The 13,349-nt window shown below is 39.7% G+C and overlaps 1 protein-coding gene across 1 annotated transcript in view; it reads right to left on the bottom strand.

Moving 5' to 3' along the window:
- Positions 1–2,055: 2,055 nt before the first annotated feature.
- Positions 2,056–13,349, bottom strand: part of kcnk5a (potassium channel, subfamily K, member 5a) — an 86,092-nt gene continuing 74,798 nt past the window's right edge. Inside the window, exons 4-5 of the mRNA XM_014126181.3 lie at positions 13,093–13,261; positions 2,056–6,913 (exon numbers count right to left, since the gene is read on the bottom strand). Coding sequence (XP_013981656.1) covers positions 5,964–6,913; positions 13,093–13,261 — 1,119 coding nt within the window. The 3' untranslated portion in view covers positions 2,056–5,963. The remainder of the gene's footprint in view (positions 6,914–13,092; positions 13,262–13,349) is intronic.

Raw genomic sequence — 13,349 nt, 5'->3', positions numbered from 1 at the left:
GAGACATGTAAAAAACATGTCTGACCTCTCCCCTCTCTGGGCCCCAAGTGACTGAGCCCCAAGTGACTGAGCCCCAGCTAAGGGAAACGTGCAACTGAAAGACACCAGAGTCCAGATGACGCTTTCTAATGATAAGCATATTATACTAATAAAACATCTTAATTATCTATGTTACCCAACTAATTCTGATTCATCCACCACACTACTCCGATTTTAGAGCACTCTAGTCTGAGTGTACCAGAGTGCAGAATAACTAATGAATTTATGAACACTCAACACCCGTTGAATATGGCCGGTGTCAGTAAACGTTGGCAAAAAAAGCGTAATTAAATTGTTGTCAGCAGCACAGTTGCATCACCAACACTGGATAACATAAAAACAGCCCAACCACCTCTGCTAGGGTGAGTAAAATGAGCGGTTCTCTCATTTGTGTCTGGAATTAGCTAGTAAGCTAGCCAATGTTAGCCAGTTAGCTCGGGTGCTTGACGGCTGTTGTTAGGTCAGAACGCTTGGATCAACCATACTACTCGGCCAGAGTATCCAGTGTATGCTTTGAACGCTCCGAGAGTGGAATACTCCGAATTTACAAAGATGGACAATTTGACAATGCTCTGAGTTTAGGAACGCCCAGAGCACACTCTGGCACTCAAGATTAAATTCACGAACACACCTGTAGTCTAAGCCAGCCTTTAGTCTTGAAATGTTTTGTTGTTAAGTACATAGCCTCACATGTGAATCTTTAAAGAGATGGGTGGGGCTAAAGCTTAAGAGGGTGTGAATGATGCCGAATGGGTGTAGACAAAGAAGAGCTCTCCAGTAGGTATCAAAACTTTCAATGGGCATATTCTCAAAAGTGAGGTTACAAGTTTTTCAACTTTGAAAGCATAATTACTTTCCCATTGTTCCTCAACTGTAGTGTATGATATACCATTTTCTTTCTCCCGAGGCTTTTATCCAATGCAAAAAACACTTTCAAATGTTGCTACATAAGACCGAATCGAGCCGGTCGGTCACATTTGTTGGGGGACTCATCGCATACGCTGCTGCTACTGTTTTTTCTATCCTGTTGTCTAGTCACTTTATTCCTAGTTATATGTACATATTTACCTTGTACCCCTGCACATCGACTCGGTACTGGTACCCCGTGTACTCATTGTGTATTTAATTTTACTTATTATGTGTTATAACTTTTCTATTATTTCTCTATTTTCTTCCTCTCTGCATTGTTGGGAAGGGCCGTAACTATACATTTCACTATTCGTTTACACTTGTTGTTTACGAAGCATGTGACAAATAACATTTGATGTGTTGATGTCATTTCACAGGATTTGTTTTTGGACAGAAGCCAATTATCGGATGTAGCCAAATATATTATTCATCAATTGTTTTAAGCATTAAATGACCTGGTATGATGGTGCATTGATCAGTTATACAGTTGAAAGATGTTATTTGTGTGTTTACCCAAAGTCTAACTTTAAGTAGTAATTCATGTCCTCTACTGTATGTTCAATTTATATATATTATCATATCATCAGCTTCATCGACTGAGTAAGGCCTCACACACTAGCGATGCTTTCCATGTAGAGTTAACGGATGAGTATGCACTGTGTTTGAGTGTTGGTAGTGCATTGTTTAATGCAACCTCATGAAACTGATGCGTCAACCACTCGCCCCTTCACCATTGAAATACACTGAATTGTCTCCGTCAATTTATGCTGCGTTGCTCAGTGTGAAAGAGCCTTAAGACCATATATTTGTAGGAAAGGAGCCATAATGAGCCATGATTTTACATATCAGGTACCTTTGCCATGCCCTGTGTGTGGAGTAACACTACCAAGTAATATTAAAAGTCATCCTTGAGTAAGTAACCACTCGCTCCGGTACATTTAACTCCTTGATTGAAAGAGGGGAAATTATGATCCTGTGTTTCGTTTTTTTGAGGTTAGCGTGCTCTGCCGGCACAGTATTTGACACATTTTGACAGTAGATGGTGCTATTTTGAGGTTTTACTGTCCACTAGCAGCTGTGTTTGGTGTGAAGGACATTTTTTAAATAAACACTTTATAAATATGTTTATTTAAAATTAAATATATACAGTTTTGCTGTGATTTCATGTACAAAACAATCATAAAAATTGCAATAATTTAATAATAAAAACAAAAGATGGAGTAAATTTTACACAAAGGAGCAATGACAGGAGTAAAACTTAAGACATAGTCCAACCAACATAACTGGTTCTTTGTTGATAATGTTGAAACAGTTTAAACGGTTTAATTTAATCAGAATCTAGAAAAGTACCATAGCTGCATTTAAACAATGCTGCACTCAAATGGTCTGGTGAAACCATTTGTGACTGGTGTAGCCTCAGAACGAGTACAGAGTTAAATTCTAACAGGCAGTTGTACAATTTTCTAACCAATTTCCAGTAGTTCACATACCTGTTCTGTAGAAAGATGTGAATATAATGTACCATTTTACTGGAGATGGTGAAAGTGTGATGATTTAGGACATTTACATCTGGTGTCGGTGCACACAAAATGTACGCACTCTAAAAATAAACACTAAGATAATGTAAGCAACACTAAAGATTACGCTAACACAGCCATGGAGCATTAAGCACTTATGCTCATGAACACCATTGTAATACAACTGGGGCCATATTAGCAACTATTTTTTTTCCTCATGAAGAAAGTACTGATATGCACTAACAAGGTCACCTGGTATCCATATCGGATCCATGCTGTGTTCAGCACATTGGAAACAACGTTCAAGAGTCAGAATGTAGAGGAGTGTGGATTCAATATGGATAGCAGGCAAATAACAAAATGAAAGGTAACATGTCAGACTCAACTGAATTTAGTCTTACAGTATGACTGATCTTCTGGGAAGGGGAAAAAAACACTAGTTGTGAGTAAATGGTATGGGCATCCTTAATATTGCACAACACTTATATAATATGCAGAGTAAGGTTTTTGTGCGGGGGAGGGGGGAGCAATTGCTGTGGATGAACACGGAGGAAAACAGTGAACACTGACATTGCTGCCTCCTTGTCTCATGACTAACCTTATGCTAAGGGAGCGTCACGTGTTAACCTTGACCGCCCACATGAGTTACATTTCAGGCATTCACACCAGCACGAGCCCCCAAGAGTAAATACAGGCAGCAAGGCCATGTCCTGGACAATGCAGAGTGGGTTGCTACTGATGGGCACTTTTCCAATGTTTACATGGCAAATACGAAAGGTCTCTCAAAAGGGAGACAGTAAATAAAAAGGGAGGAGAGATTACGTGAGAAAATGAATATTGTGACTGGGGAAATTCCTTACGAAGACCGATTCAACATTCAAAAGAGGCAAGGGACCATAACATTTTTACAAAAGAATTACAGAGAAAAAGCCATGAGACAAAGTGAGAGAGTTAAAAAAAAGAAAAAATGTACACTAGGAAACCAGACTCTAAACTCAAGGTGGTTCTGTGCCGTGGCGCAGAACTAGCGTGTAAGAACGCGTCGCATGAATACAATGAAGGGGGCACTTATGGATATCCCACCTTTTGGCTGAACTGTCTAATGGAACACTAATCCCTATTTTGCACGCAAGTCTACTCTGCATTGGTTCAAAAAAAGACTTCAAGGTTTCACTTTCCAGGTTGGATTTAATTGGTTCAGGAAGTTCTCAAAATGTTATTCATGTTCAGAATTTGACCCCTAAAAGATGCAGTCAAACAAACATCAATCTCAGACATTAAAAGTAAACATGGGTTTCACTTAGTGAAACAAAGAAATGATAAGAAAACAAAGGGAGTGGGAAAATTGCACGCAAACCCACTCAACCTCTTCAAGGACAAGGGCTTGGCTCAGGTGGTCAACATTGATCTTCATTGAAATGGTTTTTACACTGCACTCATCAGTTGATGAAATTGTGCAATGAGAGACATTTACGCCAGTATGCAATTAAAGTGGGCCAATGCACAATTGAAATGGTTGCAAAGCAGTCAACCCACCACTGTTTTGGAAAAAAGCTGAGGGAGGGGGCTGTAGAAATGTAACCACTCTTAAATTCATAGACAGAGCTATGGATACAAGGACGAACCATCCATGATATAACATAGTTTTAACCATGTTTTGAGGCTAAAGTGTTTGTTTACATTTACTGTTTACAAACACTAGAGTAAAACAAGTTAGTGATGGGGTACGACAGCTGTTATAGTTATATTCTTCAAGAATCAATGAGTATGCACTGTGTACAAAACATGCTCTTTCAATGACAGACTGACAAGGTGAAAGCAGGGGAAAGCCATGATCCCTTATTGAAGTCACCTGTTAAATCCACTTCAATCAGTGTAGATGAAGGGAGGAGACACGTTCAAGAAAGACTTTTAAGCCTCGAGACAATTGAGACACGGATTGTGTGTGTGTGCTCCATTCAGAGGACGAATGGGCAAGACAAAATATTTAAGTGCCTTTGAACCGTGTATGGTAGTAGGTGCCAAGCGCACCGGTTTGAGTGTGTCAAGAACTGCAACGCTGCTGGGTTTCAACAGTTTCCCATGTGTATCAAGAATGGTCCACCATCCAGCCAACTTGACAACTGTGGGAAGCATTGGAGTCAACATGGGCCAGCATCCCTGTGGAATGCTTTCGACAGCTTGTAGTGCCCCGACGAATTGAGGCTGTTCTGAGAGCAAAAAAGGGGTGCAACTCAATATTGGGAAGATGTTCCTAATGTTTTGTACACTCAGTGTATATCATTAATGTATAAGTCCAAAAATGTATGTAGCAACTGTGGATTGCCCCTTTAACAAAAGGGCTGCTTTTTCCTTCATTGTATAAATATTACAAAAAAACACCAATATGGTGAATATAAATCAAAGAAGCCAGGAGCAATCCTCTGAAAAATGTATTCACCCTTGCTATTTCCTATTAACCTTTGAGCAAAAGACTAAGGCATCATCTCAAATTGATTGAAAAACTCAATCTTGTTTCAAACAAATGCAAGACGACCATATCTTCTGAAAACAGTAGTGAATTAATGTAGGACAACTTTATCTATACGTCCATAGGTGTCACTCCATTTAGTCTATAACCAGAAGGAGTTAATAAGTTCATAAACTCATTGTTTAAAGTAGACACTCAACCAACCAGAGGTTGGCACATTATTTGATCGTTTGAGGGAAGACTGATCGTCTTTTTTAATCACTCTGGTGCAATTTTCAAAAGCATCTATTACACTTTCAAAATTCTTGGCACAAAAATCTAAACATTTCATAAAAATGTCTGTTTCAAAACTAAGTGCATTTACAAACAAATTCACAGTCACTTGTCCACTCCAAGTATCTGCTTTTCATTACTTTTTATATGATTTTCTTGTAATTTCTTAATTTAACTATAACCGAATTAACATGCTCAAAACTGAAGACTACTGAAACAAAATTGTATAGTGCCTAGTTACTACATTGTCCATTGTCATCCTTCATCAGCCACTATTCTTCAATACGATTTATTATTCCTTCGAATCAGCACTTCAAAAATATCCGTTTTGAAAATGGTATAATGTATTTTCTGCTATTGGATTAAATGTTAGTTAAAATGACTAAACGGTGAGCCTGTTATTATCTGATGTATTGGTGACTAAGCAAAATGTTCTCATGGTATCTGAGAAAAAATTGCATGAAAGACTCCAGGACTCGGAGATGAAAGATGTGTTCAACTCCAATGAAAGGTTTTTAAGATGAGACACGGGCAATATACCACTTACATCTGAAAGAATGCACCAGAGTGATAGACATAAAACCTGTAATGTTCATTTCACAGTCTTTCATTTTAACAGAATATTAAAAGATTTCTCCTTCATTAGATCAAAGTTCAACGAGAATGTGGCTATGCCTTAAATTGTTAAAAAAAAAATGTGTCATAGCAATGACATGAAGGATTATTCCATGTCTAGTTCAGTCCAGTTCAGTTCCTCAGGACTCTGTGTTGTCCTCCTTTGAATATTCCTCCACAAGCTTCTCATAAGAGTGGTCATGTTCTGATCCATCGCTGGTGAACACGGACTCTTCTGATTCAGAGCCCTGCTCCTCTTTGGAGTCAGTCTCTACATTTTCGTCGCACGTGGTGATTGACAGCTTGGCTTTAGCATCGTCATCCTCATCCTCCAGGTTGTTGTTAAGGACGTTCTCCTCATCAATAAAAGTGATGTTCGCATTCTGGAAGATCAGGGACTGGTACTCTTTGGAGTCCCACAGCCGTCGGCCACCCATACTGCAGCCTCCACCACCGCCCAGGCTGCCAACTCCGCTCTCCTGGTCCACCTCTTTGTCCAGTTGGTTCTCGTACATCCTCTCCTGGTCCCCGTCCAAATCACCCTCCCCATGGTCCTCTGTGAGCAGCATCCCATTTTCCGAGCCCAGGAGGTAGTTCTTGGACTTCGAGAAGGCCACGGTGACTCGGTCACTGAAGCTGTAGCGCCGCTTCTGCCGCGGTGAACGGTCCAGGCTGAGGATAGTGTTGCCGTTGCAGGTAACCGTGTCAATGCAGCTCTGGGAGCGGTTCGCCTCCTTGGCCTTGTTACTGGCATCATTACTGTCACAGTGGTCCCCGCCACCATCTTTCTTGACACCAATCTGTTTGATGAGGTCGTTGTAGCCTTCCTGCTTCTTGGACAGGAAGCTGAAGATGTTGACGTCGTTGGCGGTGGGCGGCAGGTGGAGGGCCTTGTGGCTCTCCTTGTAGTGCCTCAGCTCGTCAAGGGAGAGCTTGCGCCGCTTGCGTCGTTTCTTCAGAGCCTTGTGGGCCTCCACGACCATGCGCACCTTCCAGTTGAAAAACAGGGAGAGCCAGGCCAGACCCAGGTAAATCCACACCTCCACAAAGTAACGGTACAGAGTTGGGTAGTCTGCATTTGGATCCACGCCTGAATAAAGAAAAGCAGGAAGGGAAAGTTTGAGTATGTACAAATGTCAATGTCCAATTTTTCGAAAAAGGTACACTGCCGTTCAAAAGTCTGGGGTCACTTAGAAACGTCCATTTTTTTGTCCATTAACCTGTTAGGGCTAGGGGGCAGCATTTGCACGTCTGGATAAAAAAAATGTACCCGATTTAATCTGGTTACTAATCCTACCCAGTAACTAGAATATGCATATACTTATTATATATGGATAGAAAACACTCTAAAGTTTCTAAAACTGTTTGAATGGTGTCTGTGAGTATAACAGAACTCATTTGGCAGGCAAAACCCTGAGACATTTTCTGACAGGAAGTGGATACCTGATGTGTTGTATTACCTTTAAACCTATGCCATTGAAAAACACAGGGGCTGAGGAATATTTTGGCACTTCCTATTGCTTCCACTAGATGTCACCAGCCTTTACAAAGTGTTTTGAGTCTTCTGGAGGGAGATCTGACCGAACAAGAGCCATGGAACGATGATGTCCCATTAGACACCTGGCGCGCGAGTTCATGTTGGGTACCCTCGTTCCAATACGTTATAAAAGAGTATGCATTCGTCCACCTTGAATATTATTCATGTTCTGGTTAAAAAAGGCCCTAATGATTTATGCTATACAACGTTTGACATGTTTGAACGAACGTAAATATATTTTTTCCCCTCGTTCATGACGAGAAGTCCGGCTGGCTTAGATCATGTGCTAACAAGACGGAGATTTTTGGACATAAATGATGAGCTTTTTTGAACAAAACTACATTCGTTATGGACCTGTGATACCTGGAAGTGACATCTGATGAAGAGAATCAAAGGTAATGGATTATTTACATAGTATTTTCGATTTTAGATCTCCCCAACATGACGTCTAGTCTGTATCGCAACGCGTATTTTTCTGGGCGCAGTGCTCAGATTATTGCAAAGTGTGATTTCCCAGTAAGGTTATTTTTAAATCTGGCAAGTTGATTGCGTTCAAGAGATGTAAATCTATAATTCTTTAAATGACAATATAATATTTTACCAATGTTTTCTAATTTTAATTATTTAATTTGTGACGCTGACTTGACTGCCGGTTATTGGAGGGAAACGATTTCCTCAACATCAATGCCATAGTAAAACGCTGTTTTTGGATATAAATATGAACTTGATAGAACTAAAAATGCATGCATTGTCTAACATAATGTCCTAGGAGTGTCATCTGATGGAGATTGTAAAAGGTTAGTGCATCATTTTAGCTGGTTTTATGGTTTTGGTGACCCTGTCTTTGAATTGACAAAACATTACACACAACTCTTGTAAATGTACTGTCCTAACATACTCTAAATGTATGCTTTCGCCGTAAAACCTTTTTGAAATCGTAAAACGTGGTTAGATTAAGGAGATGTTTATCTTTCAAAGGGTGTAAAATAGTTGTATGTTTGAAAAATTTGAATTTTGACATTTATTTGGATTCAAATTTGCCGCTCTTGAAATGCACCTGCTGTTGATGGAGTGCACCACGGGTGGCACGCTAGCGTCCCACCTAGCCCATAGAGGTTAAAATAACATCAAATTGATCGGAAATACAGTGTAGGCATTGTTAATGTTGTAAATTACTATTGTAGCTAGAAAAGGCAGATCTTTTAAAGGAATATCTACAGTTGAAGTCGGAAGTTTACATACACTTAGATTGGGAGTCATTAAAACTCGTTTTTCAACCCCTCCACAAATTTCTTGTTAACAAACTATAGTTTTGGCAAGTCAGTTAGGACATCTACTTTGTGCATGACAAGTAATTTTTCCAACAATTGTTTACAGACTGATTATTTCACTTATAATTCACAATTCCAGTGGGTCAGAAGTTTACATACACTAAGTTGACCGTGCCTTTAAACAGCTTAGAAAATTACAGAAAATGATGCCATGGCTATAGATGCTTCTGATAGGCTAATTGACATAATTTGAGTCAATTGGAGGTGTACCTGTGGATGTATTTCAAGGCATACCTTCAAACTCAGTGCCTCTTCGCTTGACATCATAGGAAAATCAAAAGAAATCAGCCAAGACCTCAGAAAAAATTGTACACCTCCACAAGTCTGGTTCATCCTTGGGAGCAATTTCCAAATGCCTGAAGGTACCAAGTTCATCTGTACAAACAATAGTACGCAAGTATAAACACCATGGGACCACGCAGCCGTCATACCGCTCAGGAAGGAGACACGTTCTGTAACCTAGAGATGAACGTACTTTGGCATGAAAAGTGCACAAAAGTATCTATATCCACAGTAAAATGAGTCCTATATCGACATAACCTGAAAGGCTGCTCAGCAAGGAAGAAGGCACTGCTCCAAAACCGCCATAAAAAAGCCAGACTATGGTTTGCAACTGCACATGGGCCCAAATATCGTACTTTTTGGAGAAATGTCCTCTGATCTGATTAAATAAAAATAGAACTGTTTGGCCATAATGACCATCGTTATGCTTGGAGGAAAAAGGGGGAGGCTTGCAAGCCGAAGAACACCATCCCAACCGTGAAGCACGGGGGTGGCAGCATCATGTTGTGGGGGTGCTTTGCTGCAGGAGGGCCTGGTGCACTTCACAAAATAGATGGCTTCAAGAGGTAGGAAAATTATGTGGATATATTGAAGCAACATCTCAAGACATCAGTCAGGAAGTTAAAGCTTGGTTGCAAATAGGTCTTCCAAATGGACAATGACCCCAAGCATACTTCCAAAGTTGTGGCAAAATGGCTTAAGGACAACAAAATCAAGGTATTGGAGTGGCCATGACAAAGCTCTGACCTCAATCCTATAGAAAATGTGTGTGCAGAACTGAGAAAGCGTGTGCGAGCAAGGAGGCCTACAAACCTGACTCAGTTATACCAGCTCTGTCAGGAGGAATGGGCCAAAATTCACCCAACTTATTGTGGGAAACTTGTGGAAGACTACCTGAAACGTTTGACCCAAGTTAAACAATATAAAGGCAATGCTACCAAATACTAATTGAGTGTATGTAAACTTCAGACCCACTAGGAATGTGATGAAAAAAATAAAAGCTGAAATAAATCATTTCTCTCTACTATTATTCTGACATTTCACATTCCTAAAATAAAGTGGTGATCCAAACTGACCTAAGACAGGGACATTTTACTAGGATTAAATGTCAGGAATTGTGAAAACCTGAGTTTAAATGTATTTGGCTAAGGTGTATGTAAACTTCCGACTTCAACTGTACATAAGCGTACAGAAGCCCATTATCAGCAACCATCACTCCTGTGTTCCAATGGCATGTTGTGTTAGCTAATCCAAGTTTATCATTTTAGAAGGCTAATTGATCATCAGAAAACCCTTTTGCAATTATGTTAGCATAGCTGAAAACTGTTGTGCTAATTAAAGAAGTAATACAACTGGCCTTATTTAGACTAGTGGAGTATCTGGAGCATTAGCATTTGTGGGTTCGATTACAGGCTCAAAATGGCCAGAAACAAAGACCTTTCTTCTGAAACTCGTCAGTCTATTCTTATTCTGAGAAATGAAGGCTATTCCATGCGAGAAATTGCCAAGAAACTGACAATCTAGTGCAACGCTGTGTACTACTCCCTTCACAGAACAGAGCAAACTGTCTCTAACCAGAATAGAAAGCGGAGTGGGAGGCCCCGGTGCACAACTGAGCAAGAGGACAAGTACATCAGAGTGGCTAGTTTGAGAAACAGATGCCTCACAAGTCCTCAACTGGCAGCTTCATTAAATAATACCCGCAAAACACCAGTCTCAACGTCAACAGTGAAGAGGCGATTCCAGAATGCTGGCCTTCTAGGCAGAGTTCCTCTGTCCAGTGTGTGTGTTCTTTTGCCCATCTTAATCTTTTATTTTTATTGGCCAGTCTGAGATATGGCTTTTTCTTTTCAACTCCGCAACTCTTGTTTGGTTAATTTTTTTAGGCGAGCAGTCGCAAATAGATATTTTTTATGGCACGTAACACCAGTCTGATTTGCACCCGTCTCAGTGGACTAATCCATTGAGGAGGCCTTGGGGATGCCACGGTCCAATAAGAAGTGAAATGAGCTAAGATCTATAAGGCACATCTCTCTCAGGAATACACACTCTCCCACCATTTCATGCACATTCATTGTTTCATAAATTAATTGTGTGAATCATTTGCCCTTTACATGTTTGTCAATCAATTCCCCATTACATACTGTATATCACCAGTTGTAGCTTACATTGACCGTTAATTCCCATTAATAAACTATGTTTGTTTGGTTACCGTAAATTCTGTTAATGCATTCCATATATATTAATATTAGTCGATTACCGTTCTCATATTGTCGGGACACTTTTGCAGAGCTCACAACATATGCAACACTTGAGAAAAAAATACAAATAATAATAATTTTTAAAAAAGGAAAAAAATCTAATAAATATGAAAAAATATAAAATATGTATGAATTCACTACTGTAAATCGCTCTGGATAAGAGCGTCTGCTAAATGACTAAAATGTAAAAAATGTAAATGTTTATTTCATTAAATTTTCCGAGTTGTCAATTTATTCATTGTGTTTTGTTTGGAGCGCTCCTGTCAATGTTAAGGACACGCGCCTGATTACGCATATAGAAGTAGGCATAGGCTACCTGGCCTGTGAGCAAATGTAGGCCTATAAACTGTCTTAACTTTGGAGCTTCAAAGTCATTTTTTCTTCACCTCAAAACAGGAAGTAAATGAAGTATGTTTTTAGAATCCATTGAGAATGACAATAGCTTGTTAATGTATTAGAAAATATTTACAGCTCTCCCCCTTTTGATAACCACTCGGCATGAAAGGGAAAAATGTAATGCTCTGATCGAGTGGAAACTTCAGGAAACACCTGATTACTTTTAATCCCTTGCAGAAATAGCCTACAGTTTTGTCTGTCCCGAGCTCACTGGCGCAAGAAACTCTTGAGGGCCCAGAATATTTTATACAGTGTTGCAAATCAGGCCGGACACAGTTGATAGTTGATACAATGTTTAAAGTTTGTTACAAACAGGCAATGTGTAGCCAATGGGATTTTACAGGATATTTATTTTTAATCATGATATTTTCTACCTGCAGACCGCAATGTTTTTATTTTTTGGCTTTATGTAGGCAATTTTTTTTACATAGTTGGCAATTGCAATAGAAGTTACTTTTAGATTTGTATCATTTTCATTTAGATAGCATTTCAATTAACCACATGACAATGCTTTCTGAGATCCAAAGACATGAATTAAATGAAACTGTTCCACGAAAACGTGCATATAAAATTCAGAACTGGCCCTTTCCTGTTTCAGCATGACAATTTTCCTGTGTTCCTGTCCATACAGAAATAGTTTGTCGAGATCGGTGTAGATAAACTTGACTGGCCTGCACAAAGCCCTGAACTCAACCCCATCGAACACCTTTGGGATGAATTGGAATGACGACCTCGACCTAATCGCCCAACATCAGTGCTCGACCTCACTAATGCTCGTGGCTGAATGGAAGCAAGTCCCCGCAGCAATGTTCCAACATCTAGTGGAAAGCCTTCTCAGAAGAGTGGAGGCTATTATAGCAGCAAAGGAGATAGCAACTCCAGATTAATGCCCATGATTTAGGAATGAGATGTTCAACGTGCAGGTGTATAGTTGATTTTATTGAAACACATAGGGTGTGTCTATATGTGGAAAAATACACGTTTAAAAATGTAGACCAATTGATTGGTCGAAAGAAAATACTATTTCGACCAATTTTTTGGGTGGCGGGGACAGTCCTAATGCGAGTAGACTGCTGACTGGCCTCTATGAGGTAATTTTTTGAAATGGTCCGTTTGAGATACAAGTTTGAGTTGGGGTTTAAGTGTTTTCTCTCCAATTTATGCTTTGGCCACAAATACGAGTATAGGACGAGTCAACAACATTATTTTTTGTATGCGTTAACAGAATATAAACTTTTAAAAGTGAGATTATCACTTCACAGTTTTATTAAGCACATTTCTGAGGAAGTGGGAACATTGTTGCATGAGAACTACTTTACCATATTGGGTAAAAAGGTATGATGAAAATAAGAAGTACCTTTACAAAATACAAGTTGGCAATAAATGTATCACTTGCAAAATGCAAGGACAAATACCCATAAACATGCAAGAGCTTGATAATGCAAGGGGAGGATGAGCTTACCTGCTACAAGGTCACCAAAGCCAATCGTGGTCAAGGTGACAAAGGAAAAGTACAAGCCCTCCACATAGGTCCAACCCTCTTGAGACATAAATACAAATGGGGGGATGACCAGGTGGACCAGTACACCCCAAAGGACAAAGATGGCTGTGCAAGTGAACTGGGCCTTTCGCTGAAAAACAAAAAAATAATGCAAAAACCGATGAAGTGAGTCAAATGCAGCTGAAACACATTCACTTATTTCCCTCTGATCATTTTAA

The sequence above is a fragment of the Salmo salar genome, chromosome 11 (assembly GCF_965601325.2).
Source record: "Salmo salar chromosome 11, fSalSal1, whole genome shotgun sequence".
Taxonomy (NCBI): Eukaryota; Metazoa; Chordata; class Actinopteri; order Salmoniformes; family Salmonidae; genus Salmo; species Salmo salar.
The sequence above is the reverse complement of the archived record's forward strand: the minus strand, read 5'-3'. Positions and strand labels throughout refer to the sequence as shown.